The 21,587-nt window shown below is 47.4% G+C and overlaps 1 protein-coding gene and 2 long non-coding RNA genes across 5 annotated transcripts in view; 2 read left to right on the forward strand and 1 right to left on the reverse strand.

Moving 5' to 3' along the window:
* ADCY8 (adenylate cyclase 8) overlaps window positions 1-19,919 on the reverse strand; it is a 144,524-nt gene extending 124,605 nt beyond the window's left edge. For both annotated transcript variants that reach the window (XM_081204372.1, XM_081204371.1), the window contains exon 1: window positions 18,137-19,919. In XM_081204372.1, coding sequence (XP_081060498.1) covers window positions 18,137-19,009 — 873 coding nt within the window. In that variant the 5' untranslated portion in view covers window positions 19,010-19,919. The remainder of the gene's footprint in view (window positions 1-18,136) is intronic.
* Window positions 1-21,587, forward strand: part of LOC308593205 — a 751,641-nt gene that overhangs the window by 507,334 nt on the left and 222,720 nt on the right. Inside the window, exon 3 of one of the 2 annotated variants that reach the window (XR_014010846.1) lies at window positions 9,578-9,728. The exons of the other annotated variant lie outside the window; for it this stretch is intronic. This is a non-coding gene — a long non-coding RNA (uncharacterized lncRNA). Of the gene's footprint in view, window positions 1-9,577; window positions 9,729-21,587 lie in introns of those variants that run through there. 2 annotated transcript variants of the gene reach the window in all.
* LOC308593212 lies at window positions 18,267-20,637 on the forward strand. The gene is made up of 2 exons (XR_014010853.1): window positions 18,267-18,373; window positions 19,913-20,637. It is a non-coding gene; the product is annotated as an uncharacterized lncRNA (long non-coding RNA).

The following is a 21,587-nucleotide window of genomic DNA, read 5'->3' on the forward strand; positions in this document are numbered from 1 at the left end:
TCTCCCCTACGGGTGGCGCTGAAGGCCCTTTGCTTCCGAGCCCTTTGCTCTTTTACTTTCAAGGCTTGCCAGGTTCTGGGAGAGTGGGGTGGGTCTGGAATGCTTTCTAAAGACACTGTGTTTGTCAGCTGTCGCCCCCCACTCTGGTGCTACCTATTCCTCCTCTCCCATTATTTCTCAACTTTCCTCATCATCTGCCTCGGAGCTGTAATCTCCCCTCAAACCCCCATTGTAATTCTGAACTGTCTTCTTCTCCTCTGGAAGGGTCAGGCTGGGGAGGTGGTCTCCACCATTCCTCCTCTGTCCAGTCTCTGACAGCCAGACTAAATGTGCATCCAACCTATCTTCTCTCTCTGACTCCAGCTTTCTAAGATCTTAAGCAAAGGCTCTTTTGCATCACTAGCTACCTGGTCCTTGAGCTGGCAGTACCAGAGTTTGAACCCGGGATCTTCTGCATTCAAAGCATGTCATCTACTACTTCTACTACAGTTATTTGTTTCTGTTTTCACAGACTGGCCCCAAAACATCAAAAACAACGAAGAACAACCAAAAAACCCCAAAAGAGCAGCCATACAAGTGGTGGGGGGGGGGGATGAGTGTTCAGACCCCTGGGCTCTTACCTGTGGGGTGCCTCAGGGTTCTGTCCTCTCCCCCATTCTTTTTAACATGTACATGCAGCCACTGGGAGAGATCATTAGGGGGTTTGGGCTGGGTGTTCATCAGTATGCGGATGATACCCAGTGCTACCTCTCTTTCAAATCGGAACTAGTGAAGGTGGTGAAGGTCCTGTGTGAGTGTCTGGAGGTGGTTGGAGGATGGATGGCGGCTAACAGATTGAGGTTGAATCCTGACAAGACAGAAGTACTGTTTTTGAGGGACAGGAGTCAGGCAGGTGTGGAGGACTCCCTGGTCCTGAATGGGGTAACTGTGCCCCTGAAGGACCAGGTGCGCAGCCTGGGAGTCATTTTGGACTCACAGCTGTCCATGGAGACACAGGTCAAATCTGTGTCCAGGGCAGCTGTTTATCAGCTCCATCTGGTACGCAGGCTGAGACCCTACCTGCCTGCGGACTGTCTCGCCAGAGTGGTACATGTTCTGGTTATCTCTCGCTTGGACTACTGCAATGCGCTCTATGTGGGGCTACCTTTGAAGGTGACCCAGAAACTACAACTAATCCAGAATGTGGCAGCTAGACTGGTGACTGGGAGTGGCCGCCGAGACCATATAACACCGATCTTGAAAGACCTACACTGGCTCCCAGTACATTTCCGAGCACAATTCAAAGCGTTGGTGCTGACCTTTAAAGCCCTAAACAGCCTCGGTCCAGTATACCTGAAGGAGCATCTCCACCTCCATCATTCTGCCCGGACACTGAAGTCCAGCGCCGAGGTCCTTCTGGCGGTTCCCTCGCTGTGAGAAGCCAAGTTACAGGGAACCAGGCAGAGGGCCTTCTCGGTAGTGGCACCCGCCCTGTGGAACGCCCTCCCACCACATGTCAAAGAGAAAAATAACCAAACTTTTAGAAGACATCTAGAGGCAGCCCTGTTTAGGGAAGCTTTTAATGTTTAATAGGTTATTGTATTTTAGTGTTTTGTTGGAAGCCACCCAGAGTGGCTGGGGAAACCCAGCCAGATGGGCGGGGTATAGATAATAAATTATTATTATTATTATTATTATTATTATTATTATTATTATTATTATTATTATACAAAGCCTAGGTAAAGATAAAGGTTGTGGTCTGGTGCCTAAAGATGGATGAAGATGGGTTTAAATTGCCACCCAGCCATGAAACTCACATGGGGTGAGAACCTTGGGCCAGTTGCTGTCTTTTAGCCCAACCTACCTCACAGGGCGGTTGTTAGGATGAAATGTAGAGGTAGGAGAACCACTTATGGTGCCATGAGCTCCTTGGAGGAACAGTGGAATACAACTGTGATAAAAATAGTAATACTAGATTCTGTAGACTTCACACAACCTAGCAAAAACAACTGTCATAGGCAGGGAGCACTGAGCCCTCCCCACTGCAGGAAGAAAATGTTCACTTAAAGCTGAGAAACATTGAATGCTCAACATTTTCAGTTAATCATGATGCGGACAGACAGCTCCTAGTAATGAACACTGTTCTCCAAGAAAGGAGATCTTATTCATCACATTTGCTGAATAGGGAGAGGCACCCGTGATGCTAAACTCTTCTTTCTGACAAAGAGACAAGTACCTCCAAATTGAACAGATGTAAAATCCTGTGTGAGTAATGAACTTCTCCCAAACTATAAACACATTTCCTTTGGAGCCCCTTTTTTGCATTTCTCAATCTCTCCACTGAACATGTCGCTTTAACACCTAATCCCCCTGAAGCAGCTGTTTATTTTACATCCATGTATTTTTGCTTCCAAAAAGCTTGATCCTTGACAGGCTTGACTCAGCTGCCTCTATACCAGGGGTTCCCAAATGTGGGTCTCCAGCTGTTTTTGGACTACAAGTCCCATCATCCCTAGCTAGCAGGATTGGTGGATGATGGGAATTGTAGTCCGGAAATAGCTGGAGACCCAAGTTTGGGAAATCTTGCCCTAAACAGACTATACCAGGGACAAAGAGTTCCATGCAGTGCTTTGAAGTCCTGTCCAACAGCTGATAATTGGTGCGTCGGAAGCCTAGCAATTGGCTGGTCTTTGTGTTTCAAATGCTTGCAGAAGCACAGCACATGAGCCTTACAAAGTGCTGATGATCAGCTGATTGACAGCAGTTCAGAAGCTCCTTTTGGCTCAGCTCGGCTGCCTTTTTACCTGTCCATACCTGGTGTCATATATGACATCAGGTGATTGGTGGGGGGGGGGGGTAGGTATGGCTTGGGCAAAATGGCTTGGCAAATCCAATTCAGCCCATGGGCCAGAGGTTGTATTTCACATTATATTTATCACATGTGAAGAAGCAAATACAGTGGTACCTCGGGTTAAGTACTTAATTCGTTCCGGAGGTCTGTTCTTAACCTGAAGCACCACTTTAGCTAATGGGGCCTCCTGCTGCTGCCGCACCACCGGAGCACGATTTCTGTTCTCATCCTGAAGCAAAGTTCTTAACCTGAAGCACTATTTCTGGGTTAGCGGAGTCTGTAACCTGAAGCGTATGTAACCTGAAGCGTATGTAACCTGAGGTACCACTGTATATATGGAGAGAAGCGTGGCTGTTCTTTCCTATGGCAAACTTCACCTTTAAGCCAAAGTCTTCAGTGGGTAGAATTTGACATTTTCAATTAGTTCTGTCCAAGCAGAACCCCAAATATGGCACAATATGCAGTTTTCTGTGGGATTTTACAGCATTTGTCTTCAGGGCCATGCTACCATTGTCTTAAATAGAGAAACCGCATATTAAAATGTCACACACACACACAAATGGAAGGGCATGCCATTTATGTAAACAATCTCATGAATGCATGCAAACAAATGGATAGCATATAATGGTCACTATGGGAGTGGCAGTAACAGAAGCCAAGAATTGAATGGCCCAGCCACTTTCCCATTGCTAGGACTTTGTAACACATGCAATAAATACACACAGAGGGATTCCTGATTCATTGCAAGCCAGAATTCAATACAGCATACTGGTTGGGAAATGTGATCTGAAATATGAGCCATTATTTCTTTACAATGTCCTTCATTGCAAACAACGGGGAAGGAACAGAAAACTAGTCTTTGTAAACATCTGTCAAGTTAGACCACACTGAGCTTGGTTTCCTAGGAGCTGCTGCTATGGATAAAATCTACTAGGAACCCTGAAGTTTGATGCTCAAACTCAGTGTGGTCAGCTGCTTGGGACTGTGCATGCTCCAGTGGCATTTTTCATTTTGGGGGCAAGACAGCCCCCGTATTTTTCAAATGATGGACTGACTGTAATTGACCTCTCCTACTGAGGCTGCACAGAAAAAGCATTTTGGTTCCTGAAATTCATTTTGATTGTGCAGATAAAATATAAGTGATAGAATTCCATTGGATGGGGGTATTAGTGTGTGAAAACAGTCTAGATTCAAGGCACTATCCCAGTGCCTTGGGTCGCAAATGGTCAAAAGCCAGATGCAAAATGCACCTAAAAGGTAAAGGGACCCCTGACCATTAGGTCCAGTTGTGACTGACTCTGGGGTTGTGGCGCTCATCTCACTTTATTGGCCGAGGGAGCCGGTGTACAGCTTCCGGGTCATGTGGCCAGCATGACTAAGCCGCTTCTGGCGAACCAGAGCAGTGCACGGAAATGCCGTTTACCTTCCCACCAGAGCAGTACCTATTTATCTACTTGCACTTTGACGTGCTTTCGAACTGCTAGATTAGCAGGAGCAGGGACTGAACAACGGGAGCTCACCCCGTCGCAGGGATTCGAACCGCTGACCTTCTGATTGGCAAGTCCTAATCTCTGTGGTTTAACCCACAGCGCCACCCGCCTCCCTAAAATGCGCCTAGTGCCTGGCTAATTTCTAACACTGTCGTCTAAGCTCCACCTTGCAATTCCACTATTTTCAGGGCCCCTGCACTGGAGGGGATGTGTTCCCAGTGTAGATTTGGATACTGGTGCCCATGACCTCAACCTTGACTTGAGAAAGTGGAGAGTTGATGCTCTTTAGACTTTCTACGTAGCAAAATATTTTCAGGTAAGGACAGCATTTTTACTAGTTCAGACCAATTGTTTATATAGATCAATTCCAACCCTCCTACCCAAGATGCCCTTGACTGGACAGAACAGCTACTGATCTCCCACTCCCCCCTCTTTTGCCTGCAAAGCCCTTCAGAAACTTTGCATCTTCTCAATTTTCCTTGACCCAGAAGCATCTGAGTACAAATAATGTGGTCTAGAACCAAGAAATGCAACTTTCAGTCCCCAGGTCCCAATATCTATACACCTTTAAGTAATGCTCTAAATACGTATTTCTGAATGAAGGAAACACTCAGACATTTCACACATTGGTTCCCTCAAAACAAGCAAACAAACGAAAAGGATTCCATAAAGAGCTTCCTTTTGCTTCAGATAGAACAGATCCTATCTAATATTTCCCTTCTGTGAGACATCTGCTCTTCAGATTAATTGGGGGAAAAAATCTAGAATCAAAGCTAAGCAGAGAATTCAAAGGCTGAGCTTGTGAGAAGTGTAGAGGTTTCCACTAGAGGGAGCCAAATGAAAATGCTGCAAGTCTAACAACTTGCACATTAACTTTAGAATAGAAAATATTTCAGAACCATGACATGTGGACAGCTCCCCCAGTATTTATTTACCAGTAAGTATAGCTGCTTTTCCACCTCACTTTCATTTCTCTAAGTGTATATAGTTTTCATTTTTCTACTCTTTAGACCTGGAAAGTGAGATGACCTGGAAAGTGAGACCTGGAAAGTGAGATGAGCGCGACAACCCCATAGTTGCCTTTGACTGGACTTAACCATCCAGGGGTCCTTTACCTTTACCTGACTGTAGCAGTAAAGGTAAAGGTAAATGGACCCCTGACCATTAGGTCCAGTCGTGGCCGACTCTGGGGTTGCAGCGCTCATCTCGCTTTACTGGCTGAGGGAGCCGGCGTACAGCTTCCGGGTCATGTGGCCAGCATGACTAAGCCGCTTCTGGCGAACCAGAGCAGTGCACAGAAACGCTGTTTACCTTCCCGCTGGAGCGGTACCTATTTATCTACTTCCACTTTGACATGCTTTCGAACTGCTAGGTTGGCAGGAGCAGGGACCGAGCAACGCTCACTCCGTTGCGGGGATTCAAACCACCGACCTTCTGATCGGCAAGTCCTAGGCTCTGTGATTTAACCCACAGCGCTACCCGCGTCCTCACTCTAGCAGTACCTTTCCCAATTTGCAATATGCATCCTAGCTTACATATTGCACCATGTTCTGGACAGTTTATGATTAAGTTCAGTGTTGCCTCCCCTCTGGTTAGATTGATGAGAAACTGTTGTAGAACACAATCATTTAGGGCATCTAGAAACTTCTTGTTGTGACCAGAACTTGCACTTACCCATTTTATGGGTAACTAAAATCACCCATTACTCCAACATTTCCTCCTGTGGATGCCTCTGTGATTTCATTCTCTTTCTCAAGATCATCCTGGACATTGGGGTCAGGTGGCCAAAATATAGCATGTTGCTAATGCTAAAATTACTCTGCGGTATTTCCACCCACAGTAATTTTGTGGAGGAACCTGTCCCTTTGTAGTTTGTTGGCCTCTATGTCCTCTTTGATGTCTCTGAGATCATCCTCATTCTGCATCTGTATTGGAACTGTTTTTATATCTTTCTGCCATTGATGTGATTGCTAAATAAATAGATAGATAAATAAATAAATAAACATTTCCCTGTTCTTCCTGTACAGTTTGTATCCAGAAATGAAGAAGAAGAAGAGTTTGGATTTGATATCCCGCTTTATCACTACCAGAAGGAGTCTCAAAGCGGCTAACAATCTCCTTTCCTTTCCTCCCCCACAACAAGCACTCTGTGAGGTGAGTGGGGCTGAGAGACTTCAAAGAAGTGTGACTGGCCCAAGGTCACCCAGCAGCTGCATGTGGAGGAGCGGGGAAGCGAACCCGGTTCACCAGATTACGGGTCTACTGCTCTTAGCCACTACACCACACTGGCTCTCTATAACCTGTTTCTCTATCCCACCAGGTTTCCACCATCTATTCCACCATCTAGGATCTAATTCAGTGCTGTTTTTAAACTTTAAGGTCCTAAATCAAGGGCAGCCGAGGCAGAACCCTCCATAGGTTGAATCTGGTTGACCTCTGTGAGAACACAATGCTGGACTAGAATCATAGAATCATAGAGTTGGAAGAGACCACAAGGGCCATCGAGTCCAACCCCCTGCCAAGCAGGAAACACCATCAGAGCACTCCTGACATATGGTTGTCAAGCCTCTGCTTAAAGACCTCCAAAGTAGGAGACTCCACCACACTCCTTGGCAGCAAATTCCACTGTCGAACAGCTCTTACTGTCAGGAAGTTCTTCCTAATGTTTAGGTGGAATCTTCTTTCTTGTAGTTTGGATCCATTGCTCTGTGTCCGCTTCTCTGGAGCAGCAGAAAACAACCTTTCTCCCTCCTCTATGTGACATCCTTTTATATATTTGAACATGGCTATCATATCACCCCTTATAACCTCCTCTTCTCCAGGCTAAACATGCCCAGCTCCCTTAGCTGTTCCTCATAAGGCATCGTTTCCAGGCCTTTGACCATTTTGTTTGCCCTCCTCTGGACACGTTCCAGTTTGTCAGTGTCCTTCTTGAACTGTGGTGCCCAGAACTGGACACAGTACTCCAGGTGAGGTCTGACCAGAGCAGAATACAGTGGCACTATTACTTCCCCTGATCTAGATGCTATACTCCTATTGATGCAGCCCAGACTAGATGGGCCATTACCCTGACCCAGCTGGCTCCTCTTACTATCTTATCTTCTTACCCCTAAATGGCCTGGGAACTGGAATGTCTCAAGGACAGCTTTCTTCCAGTCAAGTCAACTAAAATGTTTAGACAATTTCCAGCAGCCCTCCCTGCATGGATCTGAAGTCGGTAGCGGGTAGCAATGCAGAATAGGGCTTTTCCACACAGGTACTAACTTTTTGGAACATTCTCCTCCAGTGCTCTTCAACTTTGGCTCCCCAAATGTTGTTGGACTACAACTCCCATCATCCTTGAGCTAAGCTGGCTGAGGATGATAGGATTCGTAGTCCAACAACACCTGGGAGCCCCAAACGGAAGAACACTGCTCTTTTCTAAACTTACCTTGCTGGCTTTCCAGTATAAAATTAAGACAGTACTTTTCTGGAGGGCTGTGAAATACTGGTGTTGCTTATCTTTCTGCATTGTCTGGTGGGAACCTGTTGCTTTTATCTGCCAGCAATACTTTCATGTCTTGGTTTTTATATGGCTTTATTATGTCTGGTATTTTTAACTTTGTTGTAAGCTATCCTGTAGGTCCTTGCTGAATAGAAGGATAGGATGACAATATTTTAAATAACAAATTAACCAATCAATCACAATTGCAGAGGGATTAGAGCTGGCCGTAGCTGAGAAATATTCTCTGTACATTCTTACAGACACTCCTTTAATCAATTTACCTGCAGGCCAGGGATGGGTAACACAAAACACATTTCTTATGCATTTTGTACTAGTTCTGTGGATGCCATTTTACTGTTGATTTTATGCCATTCACAGCCAAAATATTTCCCCCCCCTTAAGGTTGGCAATATAGACATTTTTGCAAATAAAAAAATAAACCTGCCCTCCACCCAGTTGTTGCTGGATTCCCAACTCCCATTAGTCCCAGCCGACATGATCACTGGTCAAAAGTGATGGGAATTGTAGTGCAACAGCACCTGGTTCTTCCCCAAGGTGCCTTGCACCATTCACAGTTTTTATAAGTTCCTGTACAGTGGTACCGCTGGTTAAGAACTTAATTCGTTCTGGAGGTCCGTTCTTAACCTGAAGCACCACTTTAGCTAATGGGGCCTCCCGCTGCCGCCGCACCGCCGCTGCACAATTTCTGTTCTCATCCTGAAGCAAAGTTCTTAACTGGAGGTACTATTTCTGGGTTAGTGGAGTCTGTAACCTGAAGCGTCTGTAACCCAAGATACCACTGTAAAGTGGTACCTCGGGTTACAGACGCTTCAGGTTACAGACTCTGCCAACCCCGAAATAGTACCTTGGGTTAAGAACTTTGCTTCAGGATGAGAACAGAAATCGTGCAGCGGCAGCAGGAGGCCCCATTAGCTAAAGTGGTGCTTCAGGTTAAGAACAGTTTCAGGTTAAGAACAGACCTCCGGAACGAATTAAGTACTTAACCCGAGGTACCACTGTAATTGTATGTATGTATTTATTTAAAAATCAGCAGCTTGTTTAAATGGGGACCCCTATCTAGTTAATCAAAAGTTTAATTTATAAAATCAGCCCACTGATTGACTAAGCCAGGAATGGGGATTCTGTCGCCCTCCAGACGTTGTTGGATTCCAACTTCCATAATCCCCAGCCAGCATGGCCAATGGTCAGGGGTGATCAGGAGCTGAGGTTTAGCAACACCTGGAGGGTCAAGACTTTACCATCCATGCTGTAGTCCAACAAGAACTGGAGGGGTGCAGGATCCCCATCCCTGGGCTAACCGTTGCAGACACACATCTCCTTTAGCATGAACCCCCAGTGTTGCACTGCAATTATGCTAGTTGTTCAGAATTGCAGGTGAGGGGGAATGCTGTGACACTCATGTCCAGCTTACCGACTTCCCATCTGGTCAGTCCCTGTGAGAGCAGGATGATGGACTTGGTGCGCCATGGACCTGATCCACCAGGCTTGTCTTGTGTTCTTATTTTAGGCATGTCTGTCCCACTCAGTTCACTGGGCTTTACTCCCAGGTAATTGTGCACAAGATTAAAAATTAATTCCACACCATGCCTGCCTGCCTTCTTCCCTTATACAGTGGTACCTCGGGTTACATACGCTTCAGGTTAAAGACGCTTCAGGTTACAGACTCCGCTAACCCAGAAATAGTACCTCGGGTTAAGAACTTTGCTTCAGGATGAGAACAGAAATCGTGCTCCAGTGGCATGGTGGCAGCAGGAGGCCCCATTAGCTAAAGTAGTGCTTCAGGTTAAGAATAGTTTCAGGTTAAGAACGGACCTCCGGAACAAATTAAGTACTTAACCCGAGGTACCACTGTATGTGTTTATTTTCATCTTATTTATCTCTCTTCCATTTTGTCCCATTTCTCTTCTTTCCTTCTCTTAAACAAACAAGCAAGGGACAGGGATGGTGGCCGGGCCAAAGGTAAGGCTCACCTGATGTGGTTCTTGCAAAAAGCATTTCTTTTCTTTTTATTAATGATCTGCACGTTTGTTTGCATCAAATAAGATGCAAGCACTTTGACAAATATACAGAAAAAAGGTAGGATCAACATAGAACAGAAATCTAGCTTAAACGGAGGGAAAGCTTATGACAACATACTCCCAAGAGGAACTTTCTTCTGCAGTTAAGTTACTTATGTCAACAAAACAGAGGTTGTGATAGGTGCAAGAAGGAACTCAGTTTGTGCATTTTTCTTAAACTTCAAAATGTTAATACATGCCAGTTAAATACTACAACTAAAATTTACAAGTAAGCATGATAGGGAGTTGAGTTTGTTAGTTACCTTTCCTCTTTGGATAATCCAGAATAAAACAATTACTATAGTTACAACTTGCTGTTGGACTGGTTGATAAAGGATTGAGTAGTGTGTTGAAAAAGGGACACAGGTGGCGTCGTGGTCTAAACCACTGAGCCTAGGGCTTGCCGATTGGAAGGTCGGCGGTTCGAATCCCTGCGATGGGGTGAGCTCCCGTTGCTTGGTCCCAGCTCCTGCCAACCTAGCAGTTCGAAAGCATGTCAAAGTGCAAGTTGATAAATAGGTACCGCTCCGGCAGGAAGGTAAATGGCATTTCCATGTGCTGCTCTGGTTTCGCCAGAAGCGGCTTAGTCATGCTGGCCACATGACCTGGAAAAACTGTCTGCAGACAAACGTCGGCTCCCTCAGCCAGTAAAGCGAGAATGAGTGCCGCAACCCCAGAGTCATTCGCGAGTGGACTTAACTGTCAGGGGTCCTTTACCTTTACCTTCAGTGTGTTGAAGTCCATCTGAAGTTGTGACCACTGGCATTTAGAGTGTTGCCAGCTTTCAAGAAGCAATGATCATACATGAAGCTGGAGTGTCAAAGCTATTCTAAGTGTCGAACCTAATATTCAACACAACCCCCTTTACGATTGTTCATTTCAGATATTTCCGAAGTGCCTTTCCAGACTACAGCCTGCCCAAGGTGGCTCACATGAATAGCAAATACGCAATTTCATTAAGAAGAGAAGCATCAAAACATGAAACTCAAACCGCTACAAAAACATCCCACTGCAGTACAAGTCAGTAAATGCTAACAACCCACCAGCAGTAACCCTCTAAATTAAAAGGCAAGGAAAACAGATGAGTTTGTAAAGCAGGCTTCCTCAACCTCAGCCCTCCAGATGTTTTGGGACTACAATTTCCATGATCCCTAGGTAGCAGGACCAGTGGTCAGGGATGGTGGGAATTGTAGTTTTAAAACATCTGGAGGGCCAAGGTTGAGGAAGCCTGTTGGAAAGCTTTCATAAATACTTGAAGAAGACTGAGGTACCCTAACAGAAATCTTGCCAAGGAAATGTACCAGTGTCACAAACTGTTTTGTCTAATGGGGGCAGGTGGGAAGAGGGACCATGCTCTAAAATTAGGAGTCTGTGACTCTAAATACAAGGATGGATGGACACTAAAGCACAGCAGCTTATTGAAAGGGTACAGGAATATAAGAACTTCCATGCAGGGTGAGATCAACCACGTGGTGAGTTGTTTTGTTTCCATCCACTGCCAACCAAATGTCTTTAAAGCATCACTTTGGGGTGATGGACTTTCCCTGTTGTTTCTTCCCAGCAGCTACCACCTCTGTACCTCTTGGTGTGGGTGGACAACCTAAGCTACTGACCGCCTCTGCATCTTAGGAACATTAGAAGAGTCCTTCTGGATCTGAACAAAGGTCTGTCTAGTCCAGCCTCCCATTTCCAACAGTGGCCAAGGAGATGCCTCTGGAAGGCTACGAGTCAGACATGTGTGCAAAAACAATCACGATCCCCAGCACCTTGCAATTCAGATGTGTGTGGCCTCTGACACCAGTGGTAAAACCCTCCCATCTCTGCTGGTAGCCATTGATTGCCTTAACCACCATAAATTTAAAGCCATCCAAGTTGGTGGTCATTCCTACGTCATGTGGTATGGCATTCACTATGCATTGTGTGAAGAAGAACTTCCTATTGTCTCTCCTGAGCCTTCAGTTTCACTGGATGACCCTGGGTTTCTAGTATTACAAGAGAGGGATATATATTTTTTGGAGGGGAAACCCTATGAGAGTAAATTCCGTAAGTTAGTTACATAGTCTGTGTGCAGGAATGCACACCCACTGCCTGGAGAAGATGGGTTGAAATCTAGAAGCTAAGAGTTATCAGGAAACCAATATGTACAAATTACTCTGGGACTGAATCATCACTTACTTTTCCTTGGGAAATGTCTGAGCTGTGGGTGTGGGAAGACATTGAATTCAGACACACCGAGACAGCTATCTACCCCAGTCTAGTCATAATAAGATAATCCTATTAAGGTTTATGGGAGTCACAACAGCTGCAGGGTGGAGCAGAGGCTCCCAGCGCCGCCTCCTGAAATCAGATCTAGCCTGATCAAATCTGCTGAGTGGTCCGGGGAAATAAGCTGGGATGAAACACAGCATGCATCCACCTTGCTTGTGCAGTTCCTAGTGCAAGCAACTATGAGGATAGTCCAAGCTGTATTGTTATGGAAACCAGGTTTGGCATCAGGCTGATAAGAAACCAGTTGTAGCAAATTGGCTAGAAGTTACTAAAATTTGTGGCACGCTGCAGGTTATTCCTAAGAAATGGTCTTGCCCCATCAAGGACATGGGGACCTCTACCCCCAAGAGACATTTTAAACCAAGAATAGCATATGTGGTAGTCTCTTCATGTGGCTGGATTGCATGACTTAGCCCTAGATGACTTAGGCCCCAAATACCTGAGAGACCTCATCCTACCCTACAAGACCTTCCTGGGTGTTAAATCAGCAGACAGCAGACTTGGTTCAGGTGGTAGCAGCCCACGAGAGGACATTTGCTCTGGCAGTCCCTTAGTTGTGGAGTTCCCTCCCAGCATCTGGCATCTTCCTTATATAGAACTTCTTTACCAGGGCCTTTGGCACAAATACTAATAGCATCTCACATCACCTTGGCTACCCATGTTTTGTTATCTTCATCACTCAGCAGCCGATCCCACTCTGGCAACTGCCAGCAGCCAGAAAGGGCAATGTTTGCACCTGCAAATCCTCTCCAAAGAGCCTGTCTATATCCTGCACAATCCTAAAGCATTTAACAGAACAAGAAAAACTAGGCACTTCCAGTAAAGGCAAAGGGACCCCTGACCATTAGGTCCAGTTGTGGCCGACTCTGGGGTTGCAGCGCTCATCTTGCTTTACTGGCCGAGGGAGCCGGAGTACAGCTTCTGGGTATTGTGGCCAGCATGACTAAGCCGCTTCTGGCGAACCAGAGCAGCACACGGAAATGCCGTTTACCTTCCCGCTGGAGTGGTACCTATTTCTCTACTTGCACTTTGACGTGTTTTCAAACTGCTAGGTTGGTAGGCAGGGACTGAGCAATGGGAGCTCACCCTGTCGTGGGGATTTGAACCGCCGGCCTTCTGACTGGCAAGTCCTAGGCTCTGTGGTTTAACCCACAGCGTCACCTGCGTCCCGCACTTTCAGTACTTCACAACGTATCATCCAAGCTTGATTGGAGCCATGTGCTTTCACTCAGGCAATCCAGAGTTACAGAAGGTGAGGGACACGAGGTGTTGAAACCCCCCAGAATAACCAGGATATATTCAAGACCACATTTGATACCACCTCTGCCAGCTCAAAGGGTGGAAGGGTACTATAAGAACTTCAGCAGAGCGTGCTGGATCAGACCAATGGCCCATCAAGGCTGAGGTCCTGAACTCACAGTAGCCACCCAGATACCCATGGGAAGCCTGACAACAGGACCTGAGCACAACAGTGTTCTCTGCTTTTGTGTTTCTCAGCAACTGAGATTCAGAGGCGTACTGCCTCCAACAGAGGAGGCAGGCCGTCTGTCCAGGATTCCAACCAGCCATTCCTTCCAGTGGTTTTTTTTCTGATTTGCCCCTCTCAAATCAAAACAAATGCCCTTTTAGATACACAAGAAGAGCAGGCTGCTCTCAACATGGCCAACCAGCTTCCTGTAAGAGGGACCCAAATGCAACAGGACTTTCCCACTTGTGATCCGAGCAACTGATATGGGCAAGTATAATTCCTCTGACAGCGGAGACATTGTAAGCACTCACTTCTCTCTGGCTGGACAGAGAGACGTTCAAATCGTCCCTGCCACACCACCCGAAAAGAGAGGGTGAGCAAGCAATGTTTGCTGTGGTGGTGGGAAACTGGGCAAGCGGCAGCCACCACTGCTTCTCTGAGCCCTCTCACTGCATCCCAGCAGTGGCAGGGTATCTGCCTTGTATTTAGAAGGTCCCTGGTTCATTCCCCAGCCTGTTCTCTGCTAGCTAGCTAGAGCAGGAGTCAGGTGTGATGTATGGCAGATTCCTACATCCCTGTGCTTGCCCTCTCTCTGTGCAGCAAGCAGAAACCTAGGATCATAAGAAGAGCCTGCTGCTTCGGCCAAAGGCATATCTAGTCCAGAACTCTATTCTTGCAGTGGCCAACCACTGCGTCTATGGAAAACCTGCAAGCAGGACTTGTGTGCAGCAGTACTCTCCTCCCTTTTCATGTCACCCATGTTGGTATTCATCACTGCCTCCGGTGGGGGTGAGTTCCATATTTTATCCATGCACTACAATAGCAAGAAGTGCTTCCTTTTGTCTTTCAGATTCATTGGTTGTTTGTGAGTTCCTGTCTTCAGACGCCAGGTAAAAAGGTAAAGGGACCCCTGACCATTAGGTCCAGTCATGGCCGACTCTGGGGTTGCGGCGCTCATCTCGCTTTACTGGCCGAGGGAGCTGGTGTACAGCTTCTGGGCATGTGGCCAGCATGAGTAAGCTGCTTCTGGAGAACCAGATCAACGCACAGAAACACCGTTTACCTTCCCACTGGAGTGGTACTATTTATCTACTTGCACTTTGATGTGCTTTCGAACTGCTAGGTTGGCAGGAGCAGGGACCGAGCAACAGGAGCTCACCCTGTCATGGGGATTCGAACTGCTGACCTTCTGATTGGCAAGTCCTGGGCTCTGTGGTTTAACCCACAGCACCACCTGTGTCCCCAGATGCCAGGTAAAGACACTCAAAATTCGTACTGCTAAACGAGGTATCGGATCACAACAAAAATGGGCAATGCCTTCTCTGACCCATCAGTCAAGTCTGGACTATTGTGGACTGAAAGACCAGGTGGCTAGTCTAATGCCATCCAGCTCACCCACTTTGCATTCCACCCTTGGCATTTGCCTGACTTAGTCAGCTTCTGTTGCTAGCCCTGGCTATACTATCACAGAGTGCACAAACACTGCGGAAAAACAACTGTGAAGGAGTAGAACCAAGAAAACAAAAATGAGAATAAGGGAGTAAAGTCTCAAAATGATATTCTTATTCTTATATTCTAAATAAGGGGGATATACCTAAGCGATTCCTAAAAGGCTGCCGAGTTATTGCAAGCTGCTGTGTTCGGTCGAAATGAGAGTTAAATAAGACATAGGAGAGATTGATCTGAAGGTACCAGCTTTGATTTGAGAGGTTGCTAGAGCATAAGAAAGTTAGTCCCATTTCTGATCCAGTTTGTAAAAATGACAGAAATGGGATCACAATCCTAATGAAAAAGCCTTTCCCCACTGAGCTGTACTGTACTGGACTCCGTTCTCTCAGATGTTTGTAGGTTTCCAGGGTTCAGTGGTAAAATACACTCTGAACTTGCTCAGAGGTGCTTTCTTCAAAACTGCTGCAACATATATCCCATTGCTGAGCCCTTGGCACTGAAAACAGGATCTAGGATCGGAGCTCTAGCAGTCTTAGATGTCAATAAATGATTAGTCCATAAATCATTTCCGTCTCCCCCTCCTCCAATGCTTCCTAAACCAAACGATCTGTTCTGGGTTCTCTCTTTGGACTAAAAGGCATGTGTCCAAGGGGTTGCCAACTATGTCTTACAACAGATGATGAGGTTTTCTCATGATTGTAAAAAACAACAACAACACCTTTGTTTGTCAATTCCTGCTACAGGTCAAGCTGCTACTGGAGTCTTTTGAAAAAATGGGGACTGTGAACCTAAAATAATCCGAAATTGTGTATCAGAAGACAATTGCTAAGCATTTAAGGACTCACCCCACCCGCAAACCTGTTAAGTGCACAAAACATTTCCGTTGGATTTTTAATAAACAAACAAACAAACAAACAAATAAATAAATAAATAAATAAAGTCAATTCCTATCAGCAAGACAATTTCTAAAGCAGATGAGAGTTTCCACTTTTTAGATCTCATGCCCCTGTAAAATGTTGGGTTGCATTGTGTCACACAGCAAAATAATCCTTAGACCTGCAAGCTTTCCAGATTGTTTATTTTATAAATACAGCTGAAATTATTTATTTACTTGAGGGAAGACTCTTTTTTTAAAAAAGTACCACGAATATCTTGAAACTTGTAATAAAAGAAAATTGATTTTTGTTTCAATTTTTAATATATTTCTGCCTTCAGAAAACAAATTTAGAATAGTTAAAACTGATTCATTTATGTATTATATTGTTACATTAATATCCCACCTTTTTTCCCAAGTAGCTCAAGGTGGTGAATGTGGCTCTCCTCTCTAATTTTTTACTCACAACAACCCCGTGAGGTGGGTTAGTCAGAGTGGCTGTGACCATCCCTAAATCAGCGAGTAACTTTCATGGCTGAGTGGGGATTTGACAGTCCAGCACTGTGACGAAGCTGACTCTCTCGTGTATGCCAAATAAATGACAAAAGTGACTGATCTCTCCCTGTTCACCATCATTAATCCCTGATAAATGAGAAACTGGCAGGAGCCAAGACCGACATAACAATTACTTCTTTTGAGACCTCATCACTCAAAACCTTTGTCTAGGTGGCAGAAACAGAGAACCGGACCCCCAGCAAAAGCCATTTGGCATGATCTGCATTTTTTGTTTCTGTTTTTTTGAGATTGAATACTGTTTTGCAGTGGGTTGGGGGAACAAAACACCTCAGCGACAGCAGCCCAGGAACTAAGAAACCAGCACTACTCAATGAACACTCTCATTTAATGGAGAGATGATCTGATTTACTTTTCAGAGACGAAGGTTCGATGCTAATTCAACCACAGACCCATCAGGTGGCTCCAAGCATATATTGCTACATTCCCTGCTTCATTCATCATGGTATGCAATCAGGACAGATTTGAAGGTGTCAAATGCAGATTGTCAAGCCCATTGAAAAGTGTGATATGCACAAGTGCTAGGGATTTGCGAACTGACACCTCACCCACTGCAAGGTGAGGTGGTATTCCAATATGCTCCATATTAGCATGATACAGACAGAAACCAAGAATCCAAAAATAAGAAAAGGTACAGTATATCCAACTGAAACAGTTCTCCTTCTTCATTAACCTTGTCCACTGAATGGTTGCCAAAATAGCTCCAGGGATTGAAAGCAGCATTTTAGGGTTGCAATGAGCTTGTGTGTGTGTTTTGCAAAACATTCAGGTGCATCAATATATCTACCGCCTTCTAAATTCTGCTTCCAGGTAGATTCTTTTAACTCCAAATCCACTCCAGATCACCACTTGGTACAAGTATCAACTAAACATGAGAATATTGAGTGGAGGAGAATATGGAGGACCCACTAGGGGACATTGCAGTGGACACAGCTGGTCTTGGACCAGGAGTGCAGTGGTGGACTTGGGACAGGAGACCTGCATTCAGACTCCTCAGACCTGGAGAATTTTGGACCAGATGCTGCCTCTCTGCCTAACCTACTACACAGAGATGTGGTGAGGATGACATGAGACAAGCTCATGAGCAATGAACGTCCTGAGGTCCTTGGAGGAAGAGTGGGATACATATGTGAGAGGTCAGGATGCAGATGGGAGTTGCAATCCAACATCTGCATGCCAGATGTTGGATTGCAGATGAACATAAAGATTAAGGATGGGTGCTCTTCAATATAGCCTTCCATTTGCATCTCCATCTAAGTGACTAAAATATGGATATGAGGAGGACATTAGATTTCCATGACATGGGTTGTTTGATCATGAGAAAAAACCCAACTTTTATGTGTCATTCCACATAAGGTCTCACTGCCTCCTCCCTCTCCCCAGCCGAAACAGAGCTAGATGTCTGAACCTGTAATTCCTCTTGCATTAATCAGGATTATGAATGCACCAGCACATCCTTGCTAGGATATAATCAACCCATTATGAGAAAGGATAGCTTTACTCAATGATGATGTCTAGCTGCCTTAGTAACCCAGCTCATGGAGGAGATGAACATGTGTCCTTACAAGCTGCCCCACTAAAGGTGACTTCGGAGAGAAAGAACGATGATCCCCTGGAAATACCTGGTTGATGGAGGTCATGGTTTGCCTCGGGATCACCATCTGCATGACGAGTTGCAGAACGGAGGTGACTAAGCCGGCCAGGATAGCCCAGGTGAGGGGCAGAGGCAGCATGCTGTAGGTGGCGAAGAGCGTGAAGAGCACATAGCCAATTCCATCTCCGAGAAGACCACAGCCAAGGCCGGCAGCCAGGATCTGTGTGGCCATGGCCACCCAAGTGACCACCCCACTGTACTGCAGGTAGGTGTAGGAGGTCGTATCCTTCCTGACCACCACTAAGGCACAGATGACCACCTCAATGCCCGTGAAGAAGCCCAGCAGGATGCCCTTGATGGGGTCCATAGGGGCCGAGGCCAAGGTGAGGTGGAGCAGCAGGAGGGTCAGCTTGGTGAGCACATCCAGGATGTTCACCACCACCTCGGATTTGCGCCTCTGGCCCAGGAAGTAGCGTTGGTAGAGGCGCTCCAAGTCCCGGGACTTGAAGGAGTTGCGCAAGGTAGGGAAGATCACGCCGCGGTACGTGTAGCCCCAGTTGAGGAAGAAGTCCGAGTTGCTGGGAGCGCAGTCGAGATGCAGGAATCCCAGGTCCCCACTGCTGCTCGTGCGCTCTGGGAAGACTTTGGTTCCCCCATTGTTGTGGCCGCCAAGGCTCTTGCCTGCTGACCGCGGATGGTGGGAGTGGTTGGAGCAGAAGGACTCCTCCGAGCCCAGCACTTTCCCTCCGCTGTGCTCCTGGATGAAGCGCTGCTCAGTGATGTGGCGGACTGCCGTCTGCCACAGCAGGCGCTGAGAGCGAGCGCCGCTGCTAGGGGGCGTCTGGTTGATGGTGTACAACTCGTCGCTGTCGCTCAGGCAGCGCACTTCGGATAGCTCCATCGTGTGGCTCGGGGTGGTGGCGGCAGCAGCGGCAGGAGAGGGAGGGTGTATCACATTGAAAGGCGGTGGCTGCCCCCTACCCCCTTGGCCGGCGGGGTGGGGGGGAATCAAGGGTCAGTCAATTATTGCAGAAGAAAGGGGACTCCCCATGCCTTTTTGGCACTGGATAGACCTTTGCATGGGGGGTTGGCTTTGTAAAGTGCATCTGACCCTGCCCCCCAGGTTATTATTACAGCTGGCGGTGGGGGGGGGGAGAGCAGATTGAGATACAGAAGGCCCTTTTTGCTAACGGCGTGGTCAAAAGTCCAGTCCAGTGCAATCAAAGCCACATCCTTGTGGGCCCCTGCTTGGCACCGCAGAATCCAAAGGCAAAGAGGGGAAAGATACCCACAGAGAGGCAAAAAGTGCCCTTCAGACTGAGCCCACAAAAGGAGGGCAGGTTGGTGGCTCCCATCCTACATTCAGAAAACATGGTGTACAGCTGGATATTGGAAGTTGCCTTAGGACAAGCCAGACCATTGGTCCATAAAGCTGAGGACTCCCTCCTCTGATTGGCTCTCTGAGGTTCCAGGTTCAAACCCTTCCCAGTCCTGCTGCGGAGATCCTTGCACCTGGAAACGGCAGGGACTGAATCCAGAGCATGTGGTCTATCAATTGGATATGACTTCTTGCAGAAGAAAAATGAGAGCCCTGTGCAATAGTGATATAGGTGGGTGGTTGTTTCCCTTAAATATATATATATTTGTATATATTGTAGACTATTACAGGTGCATTAATAACAGCAACAACAACATCATGCAACTTCTTAGAATAGGGAAGTGACCATCTGGAGGGTTCTAGGAGCTTGATGGAAGATCTGTTCCTTTCACACGGGTACTTAAATTTATATATATATCTGTACAGCTGCAGCTGTGAGGGCGAGAGAGAGGTGATCGCTGGTTTGCTATAATCCGCGGCGCAGTCGCCTATCAGGATCAGCCATCCGTGCCACAAAGAGGAAGAACCGAGAGGATTGAAACGGGAAGGAGGTTAGAAACCGAAAGGGAGAGAAATGCCCAAGGAGACCCCAACCGGGGCGCTGGTCTCACTCCTGAAATTGACAGGGCTGCCGGTGGTCCAAGCGGGAGGCGAGGTGCGAAGCTGACAAGGTCAAGGGAGCTGGAGCTGGCGGCTGGCCCGGAGTCGCCTCTTCCCAAGCGCGCGCCGAGAGCGATCCAGGGAAACTCCAGCCGCGCAGGAAGATGCAAAGAGTTTTCCTTTTCTTTCGGGAGATCGGAGACTTGCAGCAGCGAGACATGGCCGGCTTGGAGATGGGAAGGGAAGCAGTCGGGTTGGGGGGATGCAGTGGCTGGCGGCTCACGGCTCGGCGACTTCAAGTTTCCCCGCAGGAGGAGAGAGGAGCCGTCGGCGGGATGCCTGGCTGGACATCTCTTTGGCGCGCGGCGCGTAATGGTTAGGCGACGGTCCTCATTACGCTTCCCACGCCGCTTTAAACCGATCTCCCTCCCTCTCCAAGCTTCCTCCTTCTCCCTCTCCCTCTTCCCCAAAGCCTAACCCGAGCCTTCAGTCTAACATGCCGCTTCCTCGAGGGGAGGGGATGCTTTATGAGATCCAAGGAGCGCCCCCCCCCCAAAAAAAAAGAAAGAGAGGCGAAGGGGCTGCCCTTCCGAGCAGCTGCCCCGGGATGGCAGAAGTTTGGGGCACCCGGAAAGTCAGAGGGCTCCTCCTACCCCACCCGAGGGGGCTGTTTACTCCTCGCTGCTCCGCGCGCCCCCCATCCGTCCATCCGCCCCTTGGGCAGCAGCTGGGCTAATAGCAGCTCCGCCGATTGGGCATTTCCGGCGCCCTCGGGTCCTGCTCTGGCCCACCGCCGCCGCGATTTCCTGTTAGCCCTCCGAGAGTGGAATCAGAGCAAGCGAGCGAGGGAAAAGATAATCCGGGGCGCAGGAGAGCTGGTGCCGCGGCGGGCGCTCCGCTTGCCGCCACCGCCGCCGCCTCTACTGGGAAAGGCAGAGCCCGGCTCGGTCAGCTGATGGCCCAGTGACGTCAGGCTCTACTGCTCCCGCTCCCCTGTGCGCCCACTTAAAGAAGTACCATCTCCACCCCCCTCCCCAACAACAGCAGCCCCAAGACACGCGCATTGTCCCCAAAGGGATGGATCCGAATTGAGCCAGTGGCTAGGGAGTTCCTCTTGGATTCCACTCACCCTGCTTAGGACCACAGGCAACCAGTGCGAGCTCCCTTGGAAGCAAAGTCCGCTTTCTATCCAGAGGGTGCAATCTGAAGCGCTAAATCGCAAGACACACTGACGTGGAGTCTCTGCTCTCAAAGTGATTCCAAAATCACTACTAATACTACTATTTATTACAGTGGTACCTCGGGTTACATACGCTTCAGGTTACATACGCTTCAGGTTACACACTCCACTAACCCAGAAATAGTGCTTCAGGTTGAGAACTTTGCTTCAGGATAAGAACAGAAATCGTGCTCTGGCAGCGCAGCGGCAGCAGGAGGCCCCATTAGCTAAAGTGATGCTTCAGGTTAAGAACAGTTACAGGCTAAGAACGGACCTCCGGAA

The sequence above is a fragment of the Podarcis bocagei genome, assembly GCF_964188305.1.
Source record: "Podarcis bocagei genome assembly, chromosome: 8".
In the NCBI taxonomy this organism is placed as follows: domain Eukaryota; kingdom Metazoa; phylum Chordata; class Lepidosauria; order Squamata; family Lacertidae; genus Podarcis; species Podarcis bocagei.